This window comes from Acanthopagrus latus, chromosome 21, assembly GCF_904848185.1.
Source record: "Acanthopagrus latus isolate v.2019 chromosome 21, fAcaLat1.1, whole genome shotgun sequence".
Lineage (NCBI taxonomy): Eukaryota > Metazoa > Chordata > Actinopteri > Spariformes > Sparidae > Acanthopagrus > Acanthopagrus latus.
The window spans coordinates 12,328,133-12,352,789 of record NC_051059.1 but is presented as its reverse complement, the minus strand read 5'-3'; the positions used below and the strand labels follow the sequence as shown (position 1 = coordinate 12,352,789).

The window sequence follows — 24,657 nt, the reverse complement described above, 5'->3', positions numbered from 1 at the left end:
CCACGGCATTCATCCTGTTGCACACCTCCCCCTCTTCCCTCTCCTCATCCTCCACTCCTTGCTTGGAAAAAATAAAGCCACTGACATGCCAGGGAGGGCTCGTCCAATGAAAAAGTGGGAGTGCCGCACTGTGTGAGCCGATTGGTTGCTCTAGCCCTAAGCAGACTTGGTGGAGAGCCTGCTGCTCAGGGATTAGAGGTGGGTCTTATGCATGCTGAATTGTGTTGCCTCAGTGCAGGAGGCCTTGTGGTGTTCTTACCTTACCCAGGAGGACCCAGACAGACCAGCAGTGGCTCCAGATTAACCCATATTCTGACACTCAGATGATATTGGCCCACTGACATCGGTCTTTCCACAATGGTTGTGCCTGAATCACAGGACAAAATGTTCTACCCTCCTGATGACTTGAAGAGGGATGCTCACGTGCCTGATTTTGACTCCTATTTGGCACTGTACAGGAAGTCTCTGGAGAATCCAGAAGGTAGGTCAAACCTGTCTGTATTTTTAGTGCAGTGCTTGCAGTGTTTTCTTGCATTTAACCTCCCTCTGAGCCTGTCTTTCTGCACCATCTCTCTGCTCTGTCTGCAGCCTGCAATACTTACATAAATTATCACTTTATTTCAGCTTTCTGGAAAGAGATCGCTGATGACTTCTTCTGGAAGAAGCCAGCAACAGGACCAATGATGCAGTACAACTTTGATATGACAAAAGGGAACATTTATGTCAAATGCATGGAAGGGGCCAAAACCAACATGTGCTATAATGTCCTGGACAGGCTTGTGAAGGAGAGGAGTCTCGGTGAAAAAGTTGCCTATTACTGGTAAGAAGCAGCATCTGTCTAGATGAATGATGGCTTTGATAGGAAATACCACCCACAGTTATGTCAGGTATTCCAGTCAATAACAACTGTTGTGCCCCCTGTGTTGACCCCTGTGGACCAAACCAAACTCCAGCTGGCACAACACAGTGTCAGATCTTCAATTGGAATCAACAGAGAACACTTAAACAGGAACTGTTTTTCAGCATTTCATCTCTTTAAGGCACAGCACATTTTCCTGTCTAGCATTACAGCAGATTATAAGAGTCCTGTTTTGCTTATAAACACAAGGGTCTGGTGTTCTATTACAGCCACTGTATTTGAATATTGTTAGACTATTTCAATAAGAAAAATCCAATAACATCCTCATGAATTGTTTTCTGAATATGACTGAGCAAACTCTTCAATCTGCTCACTGAACGCTCTCACTGAACTCCTTCAATTTTAATTTAAAGTGGCTCGGTGCTTACAGTAAAGCCTCACACCGTCAACAGCCCATCATGCAGGCTCCCTCCATGTTGTTTCACTTGATGTTATGGCACATATTTGCACTGTCAACTGAAGAGGCTGAGCAAACAAGAAATAGTGGTGCTTTGACTGCTGAGCTCAGCAATAGAGGTTGGATGGAACTGGGCACAGTAGAGACCAGCCATCACCTGCATAAGTGTCTTAATACTGTTTGCATTACATGAAAGCACGTACGTCATACAGGATCTCTGTGTTTGCCATGCCAGTTTCAGCATACAATGTGAGGAGGATATAGTCTGTGTCAGCTTTGTTATTGCAGTGTAATCAGTAACTAGATGGTTTGTTATGGCCAGTTAAACTCTCATATGACTTTCACTGTCAGCTTGACTAAACAGTAGCTGTAAAAACTGTCTCAAATGGTTGAATGCTGCAAAAAGCAAAGGCACATTTAAACGTCAAAACATGACTTTTACTGATGGTGCTGCATCTACAAGGATCTACCAGATAACACAGGATGATATTACTGGATTAAGATGTCTGGGTTTCAAAAGAGATGTAAAGCTGCCAGCCACAAATAGAAATGTGAGTCCTCAACCCCAACTGGTTTCTTAAGGTAACTGACTGTATTAAAAGGCATCACGACAGTAATCCCTTCCACAGACAACTTTGAAAGAGAGAATTATGCCCTTGAATTGAACCGTCAGTGCGGGCTTCACATGGGAGATTGACAAGAGTCTCAATGCTTTGCGACGACATAGCTTAAATGTCACCCTTTCAGCAAACACTGTTTTCAACAAAGAGACTTAGACCCATTCTTTCAGAGTCTCTTAACCCTTTCAAGGATTTAGTGTATACAAAAACAGCTCCAAAACCCATTTTCTCTCTCAGGGGGTAAGTGATAGCAGTAAAAAGTGAAACATCCTTCAGTCAAGTACTGAACATTTACGTCAAATCAGAGCCTTGGAGGTCATTGAGGAGCTGCGTCAACATGCTCTTTTGATAAAGGCAGTAGTGGCAATTAAGTTATGCATTAGCTGCCAGCACTGTTTCAATGTCATTTTCTACTTTCCCTTTTTTAGACAAGAAAAGGAAACTAGTACTGTAGTGACTATACAGAGGACGAGTGAATGATAGATATGGTGCCTGAAACTTAAGCGGTACCATAAATTACATGAAATTAATCAAACGCAGTCTAAGAAGAAAAAAAGTAAAGTCAAAAATAGTCAGGGAAATGAAAGAGCCTAAATAAATAAAAGACTGAATTTATGTTGTGTATACAAGTACTGCCCAAAGTCCAGAGTCAGTGGTAAACATTCAGGGCATTCAGTGTGGATCCAGTCTGAGATTTTCTGGAATTTGTTCACGATATTTGAAGCACAGCAGCTAAAAGCAGTGTCACCATGTCTGGATATTATGGCAGACGACCTAAGAAGACTGGTGGGCTGATGCTGTATTAGAAGCATTGTGCTCAAAAGTCTTTTGGTAATTTACAAATTGAGATGCAGTAGTAGTAGTTGTAGTAATAGCAGTATTAGTAGTAGTGCTGGAAGTACTCAGTAAAACATTATTTGACAGACAGTGCAGAGATTTTGAGAACTGGAGTAATATGTTCAGCTTTCATGTTAGATCTTAAGGAGCAGAGCTCTGAATGAGCGATCACTGTCACCTGTTTTCTTTTTGATTTAAAAAGATCTGGGAAAATCCATTAAAGTAGTTCAGCCTAACAGAGATAAAGACTTGGATTAGTTATGCCTAAATCTATGTACATTTTTTAATTCATGCTGTATTTTCAGGATATACTCTGCAATTGTCTCAACACGGCCTTTAAAGTTTAGGTCTGATTCACTGACTGCACCAAGATGTCTCAATTACGTTTTCAGCAGCAGCAGACAAGATGAGGATGACTTTCAGTTTGTTCAGTTTTATTCTTAACTAAATGTAAATGTACTTTGACACATAAAATCCTCACCTTTGCGCTTTCTGTGCTGATTGGGACATTTTGTACTTCAATTAAACAGTTCCGAGGATTGACCCCTGTGGAACTCTACTGCATACATATTTTCAAATAGACACAAAGAAGATCTTTAAATGAGCTTTAGTTTTGTGGGCTTTTCCATATGTTAAGATGGTCCAACAAAATCCATAAAAGTACAAAGTTCTCTCTATATAGTGATTTATTTCACCATCCTCAGTCTGGCGATAGGGTTGGTGCCAGGTTGTCTCATTGTTTTGGCTTCTGTCCTGTACCGGAGGCCTGCTACCATGCTGTCTGATGGCTTGTGAGACATTGCGCTACATAGTTTTCCAAATAACTGTCCTGACAAACATCCAAACCTAATATAGACCCAGGAAAAACTGGGACACGTTATCTCTCTTGTGATGAACTCAGCAAACTCAAAGAGAGGGTATCTTTTGAAGTAACAGTGGATCTGGGGGGATTCTTTGTCTTTCATTAAAATAATAACAGGATTTTGGTTGTGTTTCTCCTCTTGAATGTCATTTCAGGGAGGGGAACTCACCAGACCACCACATGTCCATCACCTACCGCCAGCTGCTGAGCCAGGTCTGCCGCTGTGCTAATGTCCTCAAGAAAATGGGTGAGAAACTCTGAAAGACGGACTTCAGCATATGCCAAATTCTTTGCTTAATTCCAACATCTTTCAGCCTGTAAATTAGGAAAAATACGGCATCATATCAAACTACCTCTAAATGCAGACCTTGGCAAAAGCTTCAAACAACAGTATCATAGCAGTACTATACCCTTTAATGTCGACAGTGGTCTATATCTCACGCAGGTACACAAGTTTTTGGTTATGAAACTATCACCTAAAATCTTTCCAACATTGTGTCATTACAAGAGCAAATGTTAGCATTGTCGTTTGGCCAATAACCAGCAAGCTGCAGCTCAACAGATATGGCTCTATGCCCAGTTTACCCAATGAACTTGTCACATATCAGACATACAGTGCATCATCTGGATCATATCCAACCACCCTAAAATAAATTGCCATTGCTGGTTTGAATGTAGAGGTAACCCAGCTCAGGTCGGGATGAAAAACCTAAGTGTGTTTGTTTTCTTGTTAAGGTGTAAAGAAGGGGGACAGGGTGTCCATCTACCTTCCCATGATCCCAGAGCTGGTCTACACTATGCTGGCCTGTGCGAGGATAGGTGCTGTTCACTCTATCGTGGTAAGTAGTAGTGTGATGACTAACACCCTCTTTATTCATGCAAATGATGTGCGGCCTTTGCTTCACCCAGTCTGGAGAGGCAGATAGGAACTAACAGGTGTTTGTGTCTAGGTGTGTCACGCTAATCCAACTGGCGTTAAATGAGATATTTAAAAATGAAATGTTGATATTGTATCAATAACTTGTTTCCTTTCATTATCTATTATCGATATTATCATTAGTGTGATATTTTTAGCCACAATAATTGTGTATTGAAAATCTGACATTGTGACAGCCCTGTTTGTTACATACAGATGCAATGTCATTAAATATCAGTATGTTCACAAAATGTAAAAGATTTAACTTCTCAAGCATTCTTAAGTGAACGACAAGGACCGCGTCACACAGCCTGAGGAAAGAAGCTGCTCTATAGTCTCGTGGTACGGCACCAAAACAGTTCACCTTGTTTGACCATGGTCATATTACAGTCAGATATGACACAGCTACAAATATACACATGACCTTGCTGTCATGGAACTTGCAAAAAGCTGTATTTGAAGAGGCTCTGCTGAACTTTTTCATTGTGTTGCAACCCGGGGGTTAGTTATGTTAACAGACTCCATTTCTAAGCTAAAATTGGCTCTCCTATAGTGGAATGGAGAGAGGCACTGAATCAAGGTGAGGTCCTTTGGGCTGTCACAGAAAATCCAAAAAGAAATCTACAGTCCAGCAGCATTAGACAAATTCAACAAATAGTCCACAGGCTTGTACAGGCAACCATTAGAGATATGGAAGGTCTCATTTTTCATGTCATGTTACAATCTGCTTGAAAAGTGCTAAATACCTGTTTGTATTAAGTGCTTAATTTTTAATTTTTAATTTTTTTTTGCCAATGTCACCAAGTGCTTGCTCATGGGGGAAATGTTTGGCCTCTGTAAATAAATCAATCAATGTTGTGAATTGATGCTTTACAAATAAAGATTTATTAATCAAGCAAATTGCTGAAAATTGTTACATAGAGCCCCTTTGAAGTAGACTAATAGCATCAAGAATATGTTGCTTCTTTCGTTCACTGGCTTCCAAAACAAATGCACACACTAGCCAGATTATGATCTCTTTACAACAAGAGGTACTACTGCTTTTGTCCACAGGGGCTGCCAGAGTCAACAAAAAGGTGTTCCTCATAGCATCTTTAATTTCCGACACATCTGTATGAAGTAGTGCAGGCAGTCAACATGCAGGTTAGCAGTGTGTGCTGCTTTGACCTCATTTCCAGGAAGAAAACATCAGCTTAATTTGAGTTCTTGCCTCTGTTGAGTCCTGACTGCTTTGCTTCTGTAGTTATCAGCTGTTCTGTGTCAACACAGCCCTGGAAGCACCTGTGCTGAATATATGGGTCAGACATTTACTGGCTGTATCCAGACACAGTCAGTGCGGTTTTGCATTAAAGCCAACTCTATTTTAGCTTTCCAACCTTCCCCATCTGTTCAAAGGTTAGCAGCCCTGTTAAAAATATCTCCCCCTGCTCCAAGCTGGGTTTTTTTATGACTTGCACAGGCCTCTTTTTGGCAGACTAACTGGTAAGCGACCTTGTCTGTGCTTGGTCATTGTTGTAAATGTTCCAACTGAGATTGTTCTATTTTAATATTAAATATGAACATCCCTCAGCGCCATCGGGATCTCTGGAATAGTGCCAGCCTCTTAGTTCCTCATGTGACTGTTAATATTAATCATAAATTAGCACAGCATGAGATTAAGTCGTGGATGGAGGTGGGCAGGATAGCCACAGTGACATTTCTCTGAGTGCAAAGTTGCCAGTGACCTGATTTATAATGCTGTCATCAACACTGACTCTTTATCCTTTGTGAACTATTAACCTTGGCGAGAACACAAGCGTCTGGCAAATGACAATCATATAAAAGGTTCATTATAAATGTCTGTTTCATTATGTAACATTGAACAAGGTGACTCGTCTATACATAGCAATGAGAAGGAACAGCATGCACCAGATGTCTGTTTGCACCTCACTTAACCACACCCATTGTGGCCACAATAACAGTTAAGGAAAGCCAAAACAGTAATTCAGCCTTTCCACCTTTTTTATTTCTCGTCTTTCTCTCTCTCACATCCAGTTTGCCGGCTTCTCCTCTGAGTCTCTGTGTGAGAGGATAATGGACGCCCAGAGCTGCGTCCTGGTGACGGCAGGTAGGTCCGGTGGCCAACGCAGCGGCTCCAGGATGTGATTTGTTGTAGTGCTCAGGGGCTGTAAAGATGGTTTCAAGTTGTAAAATCATCTGTCGCTCCACCTACCGATCCCTCAATCTTCCCTTTCCATCCATTTGTAACACACAGATGGTGTTTATAGAGGAGAGAAGCTGATCAACCTGAAACAGATTGCAGACGAGGCCCTAGAGAAGTGCAGGGAAAAGTAAGTCCAGCAGTTTCTCGGTTCTCAGCAACCGCCCTTTTTTACACTCACTGCTGGTAATGGGACTCAAATCTTGGAATATGACTCACTGGACACACACACACGCAATTACACACACACATGTGGCAAAGCCATATCAGCTGTTATCAGACAATGAGGAAACACACTCCCTGGTTTACACATAACAGAGTTTCTGGGCAACAAGGAGTCCCAAGACTCATCAGGGACACCAGCGCGGGAACGGTGTGAGCTGAGAAACAGAGCATGCTGGGAATAGTTATGTGATGGGGGTCAGCGGTGCAGACATTTCAAGGGGTATTATTTCAAAATAAAGTGTGTATTGATGATGTTATACTAAATCCTCATATAATGAAGTTAAAGTTTGCCTGACACTATTTAATCCTAACTCATGTTACATTTACTATTACCTTTTTATTATTATTATTATATTATGTGTGTTGTTTTGTTGTTGATTAGAGGACCCACTGCCTTTATACATATAAATGTGGTTGTGCGGTTGCTGAACAGTAAAAGTGAAGGGAACCTATCTATACACAGATGGTATCATTTCCCTGCAGCCATTACTCTGTGCAATCAGTATTTGCTTAAGAATAAGTCAAAGCAATAAAGTTATCTGTTTCATGTCATGATTTATTTAATCCATATTGTGCATCTGCAACTGCTACTTTTGTCCATGTAAAGAGGATCCTCTCTTGTTATTCCCAAGGTTTCTCCCCTTTTCCCTTTTTAAGATTGTTTTCCCAATATGAATAATGGGTCAAAGGATGAAGAGTGTCGTGTTGTTTTACTGATTTTTACAGAAACAAATATCCTATCATATAAGAAAGTTTACAATTGCTTCTGAAAAAAAAGATGAGATGGAGAGAAAAAATTTCCACATGGTATTTTTACTGACTCTCACACTGTTTTGAAAATGTCTTCGCAGAGCATCATCTAGTGTCACTAAATGCCTCATCGTCAAGCACCACGCACTGAGGACAAAAAGCGGAGCTGCCTGCAACAAACTACAGGTATGACAAGTTTCAAGCGACTACCATTTAGATTTACAGCCACTTTCCTTGAGGCAAATTGGGACAAAAGGGGTTACGGAGAGCTAGAACATAAAATGTCTCCAAATCTGCAAATTCAGTGATCTTTTTTACTCAAAGTGTTCTCTCGACAGTTTTTCTAAGCTTACGACAGTTTGATAGTTAGAAGATGAAAGTGTTATATAACACCAAATAAAACAAAACATTAACTAAAATGAATGACATGTATAACCACCATCTATGTTTAAATGTATCATTGTTTCTAGTTTGTAAAAAACCCCAATTATGGGTAAGGAGTTAGATTTGGCACCTTTTTAGTGCTACTGCACATTCATTCGTGTCATACATTCTCTTAAATAAAGAATGTTTTATCCTCAGTTTTACATTCTGACCATCACTGCTGGCTGAAAGAATAGTTTGGCAGACTCAAGGTGCAGAAGGTCAAGTTCACTCCTGCGGCAGTAGGGTGGACAAAAATAGTAAGTCTCTAAAGAAATGACTCTAAAAGTGATACTGCACTGACACAGATGCAGAAGACTTCAGTTGAACTTGGAAGCAAGCATGTAATTAAAAAGAGAGTAGACAAAAAGAGAAAAGAAGGATAACAATCAGAGGAAAAGCAGCTGATCACAACGTTCTTGTAAATGCAAATGAATAAGACCCAGATTTTTATGCTAAGCCACTTTCAGCAAGTCCACAACCCCCAGAGGATCATTTAATTGTTCTCCTGCTGCTAAAACAACAAAGGAATATCACCGAACGGCCTCATAGGAGCCGAATAAATTGAAGTCAGTTCAAAATTGATGGTGTTGCTGCCTGTGCTTTATCAGAGCAGATGTAATGAGGGGGTTTTTATGTGTTCAGACCCCCTGGGACTCAGAGTGTGACGTGTGGTGGGACGAGGTGATGAGAGACTCGCCTGAAGAGTGTGAACCCGAGTGGCTGGATGCTGAGGACCCGCTGTTTATCCTCTACACCAGCGGCTCCACTGGGAAACCCAAGGTAAGACACAGGTGCATGTAGAAACTGGTTTTACAGCAGGAACACGCTAAGTGGCTGAGGAAATTTGCAGGCAGGAAAACATGCTGCTCATTTTCTCACCATAGCCACATCTCATAAATCACAGTGTCTGTTTTTACAGAAGTGCTCTGCTGCCATGCCAGAAAAAACAAACATATCAGTGTCTTGTTTTAACATAAAACATTTCATGTTATTACGCTATTTTTATGACAAGAAACTTATAACAAAATACTATAAATCTTGTTATAACATGAAAGGTTTCATGCAAGGAATGGTTTCTCTCCTGCCTGCGGCCTCTGCCCTTCTCTGAGAAATAAATACGCTAAAGACTGGGCCACAGCCCCCACCTGTAATCTGTAATCTTTTTTTTTTTTTTTTTGAACCAAGATGTAGGGTTCACATCATGATGTTGTCTGTGTTTTGAGCATGAAAATAAAACAAATATTTAAAATATAACAAAAACTTTACTGGTCCATAGTTTCCTTTGATATGTCAGAGACTTCTGGTCCAATTAATACGTTAGGCGGGAAATTCAAATTAGCACAGCTCAGTGACAGCTGAGTGACAGCACAGCACTACGGTCAGAGACACTTAGAAAATGAAATGCAAATATTAAAGCTGTGACCAAAAACAGCACAATAAACACAAATCTGATGAATTTACTGCCAAGATTCTGAAAATAACGACTATATTTGGAACAGTAAATCCTGTCAGATGTGAAGGATGCAGTATTACAGGGGAGTAGTCTCATATAGCTGACTGTGTTTACTAGACAGCTAAAGTTATCAACAGTGTTAGCAAGATAAACAGCCTAATTGTGTGAAGTTAGTTAGTTATGCTGATTTGTTTTTCACAATCAGAATAATATAACGTTATGGCTTTCAAGTAGCCTAACCCATGGATTATTTGTCTTTATAATTAGGTACAAAAACGGCTATAGCCTACAGACATACTGCCTGCCACACAAGAGTCATAAATACAGGATAGGTTTCATAAATAAACATACAAGCTATAATAAAAATATTAACCGGCATTTTAGTTAACAACTTTTTTTTTCTTAAATGCCACACAGCCACAGACAACCAGCCAGGAAGAAGTAGAAAGCACCAGGGAGGTTGACGGGGATGAGACAGGGCAGCCTGATTGTGAAGACAGCGATCAACAGACAGGGTACATTATAGATGAGGGAGACACCCCCAGTGTTACTATCAGATGTGGAGTCCACCATGTGCCTTGCAGCTGCAGTGCCAGGACAGGGAAATGGTGAACTGTATACATCAGCAAGTGCTTTAGCATACCAATACAAAGATGACTTGTTTGCGGATTTTCCAGAAGTTTTTTCATTTAGAAGCGCATTCGTGTCCACCATAAAAGAAATCGAGCTTGGCTCAAGATTTGGCACACACTCTATTCATAAAGCACCACTCCATATTACCAAGAGTGCCTGATGTAGCCACAGCTATTAAACTATTTGTTACTTACTAACCTGTAACTGTCTCAAGTGCCAAAAGATGCTTCTCAAAACTTAAACTAATTAAGACATATCTGAGAAGCACCATGGCACAGGAGAGACTGTCAGGGCTGGTCATACTGACTATTGATAATAAACCCGCATGTACGGTAGTCTGAATTTGAAGAGGGTGGTATGGGATTTTGCTCATCGATGCGCCAAAAGTTCAAAGCATGTATACTCGCCTGCAAGCCTGTAAGAAAACATGTTGTCTTGTGAACGTGAATTCACAATTGACAATTTATTGATCTGTTTGATTAAATGATTTGAAATAAAAATAATTTGGCTGTAAAGGAAAAGCTTGTTTTGTCCTCACAGTACAGTTGTGTAATAATCTAAGTGGGTTTTTTACAGCACCCTTGATTATGAAAACCTGCACTCTGCGACAATGAGTACTGAGGAGGAGTCAAATGTGCAGGACCATGGACAGTGTCACAGACAGCTCCTGGCATCATTACCGGCCGCGCGCACTAAAGATGTGTGTGTTTATGTGTAGCAGCAGTCGCAGTTTCTTTGACAACACTTAAAAATGTTTTCAATAGAGGCCCACTCAAGGATAGTTGTGCTGGGGCCCTGCACGTTTACGTTATGGTGCTGGCTAAAGAAATAATAAAAAACCCACCCCAGTTGCATATGTGTCTTGTATTTCCTGTGTATTTTGTGTTATTATTATGTTACACGATACAGAGCTCAGAGCATCAGATAGTATGAAATTGTGCTCTCATTGTCTCTCACACACACCTACTTGCTCTCCTATCTTTTTGAGGAGACAAATTGACATAATGCATTCTCCAGCCCGTTGCCCTAACCTCAATAATCACTATTAAATGTCTAACCCCATTCCTAACCAAACCTGAAACCCTGCAACAACTGTGAATAGATGAGAGGACTGGACAAAATGTCCTTACTTTCCAAAAAGGTCCTCATTCTACGTTAAAACCACTTTGGTCCTCACTTTATAGCCTACATGCCTCCTCTGCCTGCATCGAAAGCCCCAGTATTTTCATTGTCTTCTCTCTTTGTGACCAGTGACCTTTTTTGACCAGTTATCTCCTCATTCATGTTTCTGTCCTTGTGTATGGTACAGGGTGTTCTTCACACTGTTGCTGGTTATCTGCTCTACACGTCGCTGACCTTCAAGTACGTTTTCGATCATCACCATGACGACGTGTACTGGTGCACAGCTGACATCGGCTGGATCACCGGCCACTCCTACATCACATATGGTCCCCTTGCAAATGGTGCCACGAGTATCCTGGTGAGACTGAAATAAACCTTTAATATCATATAAGTGACACATTGACAGACACATTTAATCAGAGGCTACTAATTGAAGTGAGGACTCCTTAGAGGTGATGTGTGTGTTTTTATTCCAGTTTGAAGGTATTCCAATCCACCCACATGTGGGCCGGTTCTGGGAGATCATTGAGAAGTACAAAGTGACCAAGTTCTACACAGCTCCGACAGCCATCCGCCTGCTGATGAAGTACGGACGGGAACCGCTGCAGAAGTAAGAGCCTTCATCCTCTGTATGTCACAGCTGCCAAGAAAAGTCCTGATTTTCCAGAGTCTGCTGCAGGAGACATTCGAAACATACTTTGAGCTGATAGGTGTACTTTTTTTTTTTTTTTTTTTATAAGTTTCCCAACTTTTTAATGGAAACTTCCAGCATTAACTTTGAAAGACCTCACTTATGTAACAGACTCCTCAGTGGTGAGGTGAAGAAATCAAAGTGTATGAATCATGATGTGAGTGATTCTGTGTGAACACGCCTTTTTCATTCCCTGCCAGGAGCAGCAGAATCCACATCTTGTAAGCTTCACAGTTGAAGCAGAGGACATTACCGCATGCCATAAAAGAAAAACCTGATAATATAAGGGAAAAGTTTGGGAAATATGCCTTTGGTCTTTCTTGCCAGGATTTAGAAGAAGAGATTAATACAACTATCATGCCTGCAAGCAAAATATAAATGTGGAGCCAGCTGGCAGTTATCTTAGCTTAGCATACAAAACTGGAAAGCAGGGGCAGCAGTTAGCCTGGCTATGATTTGAAGTTTCCAACAAGATACCAGGAAGTCACTAGCCTTTTTTCCAAGAAGTAATTCAGCACAATACTCCAAGTAAAACCACAGCTGGTCATTTTTAAAACTCAGTTTTTGTACAGATTAAACAAACATGATAAAAAGTGGTCATTTATGATCAACTGGTTTGCAGCTCTGGACAGGGCTAAGCTAGCCAAGAGTCAAATGAAGAAAATAAGTGAATTCATTTATATATCATATCCCAAATTTCAAATTGATATTTTATTTTATCACCACGTATTTACAACCACACGACCTGCCTATAAAACAATGCACATATTACTTGTCCATACCAGGTATGACCTCTCCAGCCTGAGGATTCTGGGTACTGTTGGTGAGCCGATCAACCCAGAGGCGTGGCTTTGGTACCACGAGGCCGTCGGTCAAGGCAGATGTCCGGTGGTCGACACTTTCTGGCAGACAGAGACGGTAAGTGTCTGTGAGAAGTCAGTTTACTTCAGACTTATTTCTGAGACTGAAGAAACCTGAATTGGGATGGCATTTCATTTATATCCATATTTTTAACAGGTAATATACAGAATTACTGAAAACATGAAAAAAAGGAAAAATCTGACAGAAGTCCAGATGTCTCGATGATATCAGCAAATACAATGACGACCACAGAAACAATAAAACCTCTTTACTGAATCTGGTACATTTACAACCGTGTTTATTAAACTGATTAATTAATACAAATAATCATATTCAGGTGAAGAAATTACATAAAAGCAATTTGTAGAGTTGATTGCAAGGACACTGGAAACTAATCTCATACTGTAGGTGTTAATCATGTGTGTTGTATCAGTCATTAACACCTGTATGATGTAGACAGGTATCTTGTCAGTACCTTGTCTTTAATCATCCAGTTCTGTCTCTACAGGGAGGGCACGTTTTGACTCCACTTCCTGCCGCCACGTCGCTGAAACCAGGCTCTGCTGTAAGTGACAACATCTCCTTCAACACCAGTTTTCTCACACTGCTCACTGTCTTAAACACACCTGTTTATTTCCTCTCGTGAGTTTCATTACCACAAATCATGCTGATGAGGGAGGGTCAAACTTCTGAATGTGAGAAGAGATCCATCAGTGTCTTGAACCTTTTCAGCCTTCATTCGTTTCCATTTGGCCGCTCCATGTGTAGATTGTGATCCTGGTCATGATGAGAAAGCGATGCTGAAGCCATGCGGGAGCTGTTTAATGAAAGAAAACCGTTATCTCACATTGAATCCACTTTTCATATTTCAGACCTTTCCTTTCTTCGGGGTAGAGCCGACAATCCTCAACGAACATGGAGAGGAGCTGCAGGGCGAGGCTGAGGGTTATCTCGTAAGTTGCAATTCAATTCTACACAACTTTATTCATCCCTGGAGGGGCTGCGGTGTGCGGCGGCTCGCCACACAGATCAACAGATACACACAGTTGGATGGAGATAAGAGGCTATAAGAGCTTAAAAACTGTGTGCCAGATGTTTTCTCAAAGCAGCCTTCGACAGGTGGCCCTATCTTACACGTTGCACCTTTAATCATGATTTTGACAAATAAAGCATTTCTTGACTTTTAGAAATAAATACACTTCATCATTATTATAGTAGAAGAAATAGTAGCAGTTAAACCTCTCTCTTCTGTTTTCGTGTATTTTCTGTGTTTTGTTACAGGTGTTCAAGAGACCCTGGCCTGGAATAATGCGCACTGTGTACAGAAACCATGAGCGCTTTGAGAACACCTACTTCAAGAAATTCCCGGGTTTCTACGTCACTGGTGATGGTAAGCCACAAATATAATATTGCAGTTAGTGTCTGAGCGATGGGAATCACAGAAAGGTAAGTCATGTTCACCCTGAAGCCACAAAAATTGTGGGCTGTCGCTCTGAATTAGGCTAAATACCAAACAATTGTAATTCCCACTAAAATACAATAAAAGAGCGTTTTGAGGAGAGCGGAAACTGCTGTCAAAACTGTTATTCAGGTTATTCAGCTTGTTTTGTCCTCCCACAGGCTGCAGGCGGGATAAAGACGGCTATTATTGGATCACAGGACGAATAGACGACATGCTGAATGTGTCAGGTACTGTGCTGTGAGGCGTTACCATCTGATAACACAGCTGCTACTTCGGTACAAGTTATTACAACAACAAACTGAGTTATCTTGACTTTGTCGTGTGATATCACGACGATAAGTAAAAATGGTCTCAGATCAACCTTTTCTTTCATGAACGTGTGTTTGTGTTTTGTGACTCAGGCCACCTGATGAGCACAGCCGAGGTGGAGTCGGCTCTGACGGAGCACCCGGCAGTGGCGGAGGCTGCGGTTGTGAGCCGGCCTCACAAGGTGAAGGGCGAGTGTCTGTACTGCTTCGTTACGCTGAAAAACAGCAGGGAGTTTAACCACACCCTGGTGGAGGACCTCAAGAGACAGGGTGAGGCTCAGACACAGGGGTTTACTGTAGGATTAAAGGAAAAATACACTCAAAATGATGTCAGTTCTGTGTATTTTTTTTTTTTTTTTACATAATATTTTGTTATTCTCGAAAAATAATGTCACACTTTTTGTCTTCAAAGTTATCCTTAAGCTTTATTCTGTGCCTTGCTGCTACCTTTTCTGTACTCTTTCTTCAGTGAGAGAGAAAATTGGACCAATTGCCACGCCAGACTTCATTCAAAATGCTCCAGCGCTCCCGAAAACCCGCTCAGGTAATAGCTCTCAATATTGCTTTATACCATCTTCCTCCTACTCTCCTCTCTGTGTAACATCCGTCTCCTCTTCCTCTGACTCGGATCTATTTAGGGAAGATCATGAGGCGAATCCTCCGGCAGATCGCCCGCAATGATAAGGACCTGGGCGACCTCTCGACCCTGGCCGACCCGAAGGTGGTGGAGGTGCTGTTTAGCCAGAGATGTGAAGCCGCATCCTGAGCAGACAACTTGAACCCCTGCTCTTTCCTTTCATGCTATGCAACTGTACAGATGAAGAAAATCACAAACTGATGGATCAGTGTGTTTGCGTGCACTCTTTGGGACTGAAAAATTGTATTGCTGACACTGAGATGTCTAAAATCAGCCCAGTCATGAGGAAAGTATGTTAGCAGTTAACGTTTCTGCAAACCACAGTGACGTCCAAGGTTGATGCTTGTGCCAAACATTGCACACCACGTTTACATTATATGTTTATTCTGGCAGTTTTGGTGGCAACAAAACCAGGTACTTGATGCCAAACCATGATGTTTTCCTAACCCTTACCGAGAGGTTATTGTGCCTAAACCCTATCAGAACATAAGCACTGTGACAAGAGAGAAATAGAAAATTCAACCTAAACAAACAAACGTCTAGTTTTAACTTACCTGTGGTTTTGCAGAAACGTAATTAGCTAACATTTATCCTGCCGACTGGGTTGTTAAAATATGGAGAAAAATCAAATCAAATGTCACTGGTGGATTTATGAACATGTATGTATGATGAGATGAGGCTGTGATAGGCTTTATGCCAATATGTCAAACAACTAGACACAGAATAACTATCTTTTATATTTCATTTTAAGTATTAGTATTAGTTTAGTTTGTCTTGCCTTGTAAATCTTGAAGTAAATAAGCTTTGCGCAGCTTTTTTTGTTGACTGACGTATATTTTCAATGTGTGATTTGTTTCTATGAACTGAGATTAAAGTGCTCCTTCTGTGAGTGGCCTTTGTCCTCTCTTGTCTTAAAACTCAGCAGCTGATCGACGCCCTCATGTGGCAGGAATTGTCCCCTGCAGCTGCTATCTGATGGTTTACTGTAAAAGCTTTCTTACTCTGCTGCTGCTGTCTTTTGTCTTTTTAATGATGCACGCACAGAAACACACACACACACACACACATACACACACACATGGCTTTGATGCTGTGAAGTGCAGCAGCGATCACAGGGGATGGAAAGATGGAGAGAAAAGAAAGAGTTGTTTTATCTTAAGTGCACTGGATTCTTCTGAAATTACAAGCATTAGTGCTCCTCACAAAAGAAGAACAATAATCTGTTTTTTTTGTTTGTTTTAGAGATTAGCGAGCAGCAGGTTGTTATGAAAGTCAGAGGGACGGCTCTTCTGTCTTCGTGTCTTTCGGTCATGTACGGTGTGTGTTTACTACTACAAGAGATGTGTGTGTAGATAGGTGGGGAGGGAGGACAAGGAGGAAAAGAGCCCCAGAAAGGCAGCGACGGGCACCGTTACATCATCATCGTCATCATCATCACCCCCAGCAGCAGAAGAGTGGTTACCATGACAACCTCTTCATCCCAACCCACCCACCCCAGCACCTCTTTTACCACTCCCCCTCAACCCTCCTCCTCCTCCCTCTGGTCACAACAGCAGTCTGCAGATGTTTTGTAACCTGACGACCAGGCGACGGTTCAGATTACTCTCACACACACACACACACACACACACACACACACACACACACACACACACACACACACACACACACACACACAGCCCTACAGCAACAATAAACCAGTAGAGTAAAGAGTAAAGGGACGAGTTCACCCAAAACTAAAAATAAATTAATTATCATTGGTATTGCAGCATTCTCCTAAAGAACTGAAGCAGCTGGGAGCACTCCAATTGATTTGGAAACACATTATTTACACCCTTTTAAAGCTGAAATCCTCAGTGTAGCTGTCGGCTGCACAAGCTTGACCACAGGTCAAGGGTGTAAATGAGGTCTTTTCAAATCAACTTGAGACCTTGGGGCTTCTAGAGACTTGGTCTATGCTGAACAAGCCACTTTATGTTTTTTTTCTCTTGGTCTTTTTAACGTTATGAAACAAGTCCCCATCTACTTTAGTTGTTTATAGAATCTTGCAACACTGTCTTGCTGTCAAGCTACAGACTACAAAACTTCAAGCCACGTTCCATCGACATGAGGGTGAGAAGATAATGACAGAATTTCCTTGAATCTTTGAAAGTAACAAAAGCACACACATGCACACAAGGGCCAGTTTGAAACACTAATATATAATAAATATCTAGCCAACATTTCAACAAAAATCCTCAATAGGTGAACAACACGGAAACAAGGAAACAAATCCATAGATTTTTATCCAAAGACAAAACATGCTTGATAGTTCAACAATCCCTCCAGAAGTGGAAATGATTTTATCAACTACAGAAGAACACCCAAAAAAACCCTTCACCATATACCTACAGAACTGCCTCTCTGAAGTGAATTTTACAAATGGTTAAATCTGTGATAACTGACCAGACAACAACTGAAATGCTTAAAGATCTTCCACAAAAACAAGATCTTGAAGACGCAGCAGTGGTTTATCAATAATTCATTGCGTGCCATAATGTCATCAGTCAAATACTGCTTGTCGATATTCCAGCTGACCGACATTTTCTCAGGTTTGCTCCGTCAGCAGTGACCAGCTCCTCCTTCAGCCACCGACGCTTTAAAGGCCGACTTTGTGAAATCTAATCTCCTTAATTCAGTTACAAATAAACGCTGTGTGTGTTGGACTGACATCTGAGGCCGATATGGATGACAGATACCTTTGTTGTGGCCCTCTGATGTGATGTAGACATTACACTATTGTTAATTAGACTGTTATTTTGGAAATGAATGATATTTGGCAGCACTGGCCCTTAATCTGAATGAATTAAATTCAATGTAATTCAAAATAATCACAACACATATGGAACACTGAGAGCCTTTTTACATGTTTTCTATCTCGATCCATGTGTGAAGCTTGTAACTCCTCTCCAACGTTCCTCGACCCTGAGCTGTCGGAGGATTATGGTCCAAAATCCCTTGTCATTGTTTTTTAGACAAGGGATATTGTTTTTCTCAGAGAAAGAGAGAGAGAGAGAGACTCAGCCTCAGATGTTGTGGGACCTGGAGGTTTCACGGCTATACATCCCAGCCTGTGCTGCCGCAGAGCCCCACTGTGAGTGATACAAAGATGTGAGAGCTGTGTGTGTGTGTGTGTGTGTGTGTGTGTGTGTGTGTGTGTGTGTGTGTGTGTGTGTGTGTGTGTGTGTGTGTGAAAGAGAGAGAGTGGGCACGTCCAAAGCAAATTACAGAGACAAAAGAGGAATCAAGGAGGCACCAAATGAATGGCGTCTTTTTGTTTTTGCTCCTCAAAAGAAAGACAGATGGTCCAACTGAACTTGAAGCCCGCTGGACGTTTGTTAATTTGAGATGGTGGCACTGCATGTCGGAGGAGAGGCTTTGGTAGAGGTCAATCAAAAGTCAAAGTTCAGCAAACCAATTAAACTTGTACTAAGCTGGTAATAAACCCACAAACGTTATAAAAATCTGCAGCATTTATTACATTAAATTCTGCAGATTTTTATTGCATCTGTAAAACATTTTCACAAACATAACAGCCACTGCCGACTACAAACATAACACAGGATTTCCCATTAATGTAATAACTATTACGTTTGCAGGGATTTATTGCGTTTGTGGGGATGTGAAAATCTTCATTGTAATAACTTCCCAAAAATGCAAGAATACAGTGAATAATGCTCGCTGTGGTTTGCCTGCACACCTACTAATACTACTCTCGTCGACTTACTGCTGTGTCTGTGGCCCTTCACAGGCAGGGTTTCCTCTCCATACATACCAAGCTTGGATGCAGGGCTAATGTTTTGGCAAGGCAGCGTTTGCCCTTCAAACATCTGGCTGCCCGGGAGGAGGAGTGTACCCCATGAGGAGCAGCAGCCAGCTGGTGAGGAGGAAGTGCCACAGCTGAAGAGGTCGGCGTGTTAACTGGGGAAACTCCAGGTCGACCATGGACAGTCGTTGAGTTCTGCATCAATGCGATGTGCAGTTAGATTTCTGGGGAGGTGCAGGTGTCAGGCCGCAGCGTAGGCTTTGATGTAGGGGATGCATCTACACTGAGCCACATGCAGTAGGTACTGGACTGACTTAACACATAAATCATAAATCAAGCTTCAGAAAGAAGGGACCTTACCAGACCTCTGTAGCCTGCTCCTCGTCTCCGCCTGAGGGTAGCAGCTCCAGGCTACATTAGCTGCTACTAGCATAACATTACCCGAATCGCTGACGTATATCAAGTTGCATTGTGGGTAATGTATGTTTCAAGGAATAAAAATATGCGGAATGCAGCTGGTTCTGCTGCACTGATTTTGATACTAAAAGCCTGTCCATCGCGCATTCGATGATGTTATAAAAGCAAAAAGGTTTTCTACACTTATATGATCATTTTTGTGTGACGCTCAAAGAGTTGAAAGCAGCCAATGTTTGAAAACATAGAATAGAGAGAACATTTTGTTCTGCAGAATTCTTCTCTAAATCTCATCTCATCAAATTTATCTTGCAACCCATAGAAAGGGGCAAGACTTCTAGATGGACTATCAAAATGCTGGACTAAAAGATCCACTGAGCTCCACCTTGACTTTATAAATCTTTGAAACTCTTAAATCTATAAAAACATTTCAGTCAGAGGGGTCATTTCCGCAGAATGACACCTTTAATAGAGCACTTCCAATACTGTGAAATTGTCTTATTTCTTTGTCAAAAACATCCATTTACATTAAATTAATAAATGCTCCCCTTTCAGAACATTTTACTGATTTTACTTGTGCGGCGGTATTTGCAGATTGTTGAATTGGAGCATTTACTTGAGTAAAGGATCTGAGTGGTTCCTCCACCACTGATTCCCACATTTTGCCACATGTCTTATCCCTTGGTCTGATGGCTTTCACGTTTTCTGAAATGTTTGCCTTGCTCGACATATTGTTTCTGATTCCACGCCAGCCTGAGCGACGGTCCTGCTGGCTGCAAGTGGCCGTCACACTCCTCAGCACAATGGGGCTGTCTGTTTACTCGTACAATAGTGCGTTTCTTGTGGAGCTAAAAGCCCCCACTAAAAAAACCCCCAAAACTTGACACATAGCCTCTGCCACGCTGTTTCCCCAGCTTGAACACTGTGGTAGCTGCCGCCCCTCCAGTCTGCGGCCCTCGACGGGAGCCTCCGGAACAGACTTTTTTTTTTCCTCACATAAAAAATGATGTAACAGAAAGTGAGGAGAAGTGAAGGGCCTCCAGGCAAAGCTCTCACTCAACATGAATTGTCCTCGCGGCCAAACCTTTCGCTCGCGTCGAGCGTGGGGCTTTTTGTGTAGTTGGCATGACAACCTCTCAGCTAATGGCACAGCCAGGCCCATTGTGCCACTCATTGTCTGTCTGGGGCCTTTGCACACAGCTGCAGGCATGTGCAATTTGGGGTCCAGTTTTTGACAGATTGCAAGCTGGACGAGGCAGCGTGGAGCCACAGAGAGGTTAATTCTGTCAGCGGGACACATGGGGAGTGAGGGTGGTTGAGTAAAATTGATTCAAACGTGTCAAACTGTACATGCTGTACCTGAAAGCTTTTTTACATGACTGTCAGTACACTTAAACAGGGAACAAGGGCAGTGATTCATTCACTATTCAGAGGACATTTTGGCTCAATACTCTAGAGAGGCTTACTTTATAGATGTGCACAAGTTGTTGCACAACTGGTTTTTAAAAAAGGTTAATAAATACATTTATTAGAGATAACTGGGTGGCCAAGTTGTGAAAGATTCATTTGACTGTGTCTCCTTCCGGACAATATAAATAATTTCATGCCGTTTCAGCGTAAAAATGTAAGTTCAACCGCTGGTTCAGCTGTCTGAGCTAAAGGAACAGTTCACCCAAAATTGAAAATCTAACCATCCTAATGCTGATAAAAAGTTGGATGAAGTTTTGTAGTCCACAAAGCATTTCTTGAGCCTCAGAGTTGCAGCATTCAACTAAATCACTGAAGTAGCTGGAGACGTGTAACTGCGGGGTACACCCTGAATATGTCATCATTTTATCAAGGGTTGACGTCTACACCTACGGACAATTTAGAGTAACCGACTAATGTAGCCTTTTTATTTTATTCTGTGCAAATATCGGTGTAAATATCGTGTCTTTCACATCGATTTGGGACATCTGGGCTTCCGAGGAACGAGGGCTATGGAGTCTTTTTAAACTCCAAAAAATGCTGCCTTCTTCTGCTTTTAAACAAACCAATCTATCTGCAAAAGACACATCTGTCTTCCCTTATGGTGACCGCAGATTGGTACGATACCCACTGGACTTCAGCTTTATCCGTCAGTCGATTCCTCAGACAGCAGCTGCAAACTCCTCAGAACGAGGCGGAGGGAAGAAACGAGCGGCTCGTCTCATCTGTTTAGTCAAACACGCACAGATCCGGGAACACGAGGGGAAACTGCTCTAAACAATCTGACAGGGACGCCCAGACAGCCACCGCTGCATTATTCATCAGAGCCGGGGAGGAAAACATCGCTCTTTTTATCCTTCTCAATCACAGTCAAAGGTCAGAGCAAGATATTCACACACAGCCTCATTTGCAGAGGTGAGTTAATGCCGAGGAAGGTGAGGCATCGCGGTTTACTTCAAAATGGACATCAGAACTGTTCGTCACCTCGTTTTTGGCGAGAAATAAAACAAATTCATGCCGATTATTATTCTGTTAGAGTTTTTCCTAACAGTGAAATTTAGTTTGCACAAAGCGTCCAGCAGTTTTGATTTATTCATGGATCAGCGCTTTTGGATTTTAAGCTATTGTCTCCGCATGATCAAAGTGGTGAAGGCGATGCAGTGACCCATCAGGAAGTTTTCGCAGGTCTGAAACTTTTTGTAAGACTATGTGACTTTAGATAACTGGTGCATCCTGTCAAAGACAAATTAATCAGTCAGATCATCAGATGTTTGTCACCGAGTGTCCAAACAAACACCCAGTAGCCGTTCTGACGCCCCATTTGTTTCTCTTATCACTTAATTGATTTTTTTTTCTTAAATCAGTTTAGATGACTTTGTGCAATAGTGTGTAATTTCAGACGTGGGATAAACTGTGAGGTGATGCCACACACATAATCCTGTTGTTATGCCAGTGTGCTGAGTGGTGGTCTGATGCGTTTTCAATCCATGAAGAAGAGGAGGTGGCGTTAAACCGCAAAAAATCCTTTTATCAGTCAGAGATAGTCATGTTAAGTCAGCTCCTTATTTTGTCGCAGCATTGCCAGAAAAAAATGTTGGCACTGTATGTTTCTGTAAAACCACAGATGTGTTAAATTTCAACATTCCCACAGTACTTGCAGCTGACTTTCTCATGAGGAAGAGGAGGAGAGGACGAAGGCGTCACGACCACAACCAATATTTCTAAGAAGACTGCGGAACATTTTAGAGCTGTCTTTTTGGGGCTATTTAAGCCAAAGCACGATCTTTTCCTAACCCCAGCCAAGTGGGTTTTGTGCTTAAGCCCTACCAGTGATGTATGAGTGTAACGAGGTACATTTACTCTCACTTAAGTACAATTTTGCGGTACTTGTTCTTCACTTGAGTTGGGTTTTTTTTGAGTGTTTCCAAATACTGTGCTTTTAACTCCACCAGATATATCTCACAACTTTAGTTACATGTGACTTTGCAGATTACATGCTGCATCAGAGCCAAAGCAACACAATATTACATTCATTTATTTCGACTAACCAGATGAATGAAATGGTGATTCCACTGATCAGCAGCCAGGCCGATAATCACTTGACCAATAGCAGAGTACACAATTAAATACATACTGTATGTATAATTTACTTTTACTTTTATTCTAAGAGTGTTCAACCACAGAGTGTTCAACAAAACAGTGACACGTAGGCCGTAGCTGTACAGATCGAGACAGAGTTACGACACAGAAGAGCTGTCGTGGAGACCAGAAGTGTTGGGCAGCTTGTTGAGCTTTCTTTTGGCCATTGTGTTTTTCCCAGTGTTGCATCCAGACACTCAAAAGTCTGTTCAGTCTTTTTCAAGACGACTCTTTTGTCACAAGTTTGAAGGTAACTGCACAAGCACAAAGGCGGAAGAGCACAAAAACCAGTCGGAAAGGCTGGAGCACAGCAGCTGGGATGACACAGGAGGCGATCTGGCAGTGTGGTGAGAGGAGCCGTGTTTGTACAGGAGAGCTGATGAGGGGATTGAGAACAGGTGTGCAGGTGGGTGACGAGGAGGCGCAGTCCCAGCTGACAGGAGGGGGAACGACCAGCAGACTGACAACGCGTGACGTGTCAACCCTGGACATTAGATCCCGGCGACTGTGCCGATCACACATATTTGTGACCCATTTTTCAAAGATGGGCATCCACAGTAGAAAACGGATGGAAGAATAGGAGAACTGATGTATTGTTTGTTTTGGCCTTTTCGCAGGATTCGTTCACAAATCAAACAATGGAACATTTTTAAACGGAAAGAAAGACAAAGATCCAATTGTGATCACAAGAGCACAAGTTGAATCTTAAAAAAATCCTAAAAAAAAACCCCAAAAAAACCTTGGGTCCTCCAGCAGACTGTTTCAACACCTCAGAGGACGAGAGCTGAAAGCCTCCTCGCCTTGTTTTCAGACATTTATCGTGAACTCCACCTACGGAAACTTTACTTTCTGAAAATGTCCCAGGTTTAATTGAAAGCACACCCGTCCTTTCTCTGTGTTTGCTTCAGGATATCTGCTGTATTCGGGCGTGACTTCTATTTCACAGAGGTCACACTCTTTCTTGCTGCAGCTGACATAAGGCGTTAAAGCAGAGTCAGTGTGTTTGGAGAGTTAGCATGTGTGTGTGTGAGCACGAGGCCTTCGGGGTTGGCGTAAATTATTCAGCAGCAGTGGGTTTCTCTCAGGGCGGATGGAAGTAAAAGCAGAGCATCTTCTTCTTCTTCCCTCCGCTGACCTGCTCAGTGCCATCAGCAGCTCCCAGCGTGCAGCTGGGCCACATTAATTATTCATCGTTATAACTCTGTGAAAGGTATACAGAGGCCGTCAGCTCTCTGCCTCTGCCTCTTTATCGCTCTCTCTCTCTCTTCCTCCCTCACACAATCAGCCCTCGCTCCCTCGGAGCCAATAAAAGCCCAGAGTCCTCCGGTGGAAGAAGAAGCGTTTTTAAATTTACAGGTTTAATTCTTGGTGCTGTGTTTTCTGCTCGGATGCGAAAAGCTGAAAACGAGCAGAGCAGTGCGATATCTGTCTCTATTAGCAGGCGACGACATCATACTCAGGAGGCTGCAGCAATTAAAACAGTCACGTTTTAGATGTGTTATTCTGTTAAAGG

General features: G+C 41.9%; 1 protein-coding gene across 1 annotated transcript; it reads left to right on the top strand.

The window, feature by feature from the left end:
* Nucleotides 1-211: 211 nt before the first annotated feature.
* On the top strand, nt 212-16,208 carry acss2l (acyl-CoA synthetase short chain family member 2 like). Its single transcript, XM_037085302.1, has 18 exons — nt 212-481; nt 625-820; nt 3,791-3,882; nt 4,371-4,474; nt 6,586-6,658; nt 6,806-6,881; nt 7,828-7,912; nt 8,795-8,932; nt 11,548-11,718; nt 11,837-11,970; nt 12,837-12,969; nt 13,421-13,477; nt 13,785-13,865; nt 14,194-14,302; nt 14,533-14,601; nt 14,776-14,952; nt 15,152-15,226; nt 15,321-16,208. Exons 1-18 carry the CDS (start codon nt 358-360, stop codon nt 15,446-15,448), a joined length of 2,022 nt encoding a protein of 673 aa, XP_036941197.1. The 5' UTR covers nt 212-357; the 3' UTR covers nt 15,449-16,208.
* Nucleotides 16,209-24,657: the final 8,449 nt, after the last annotated feature.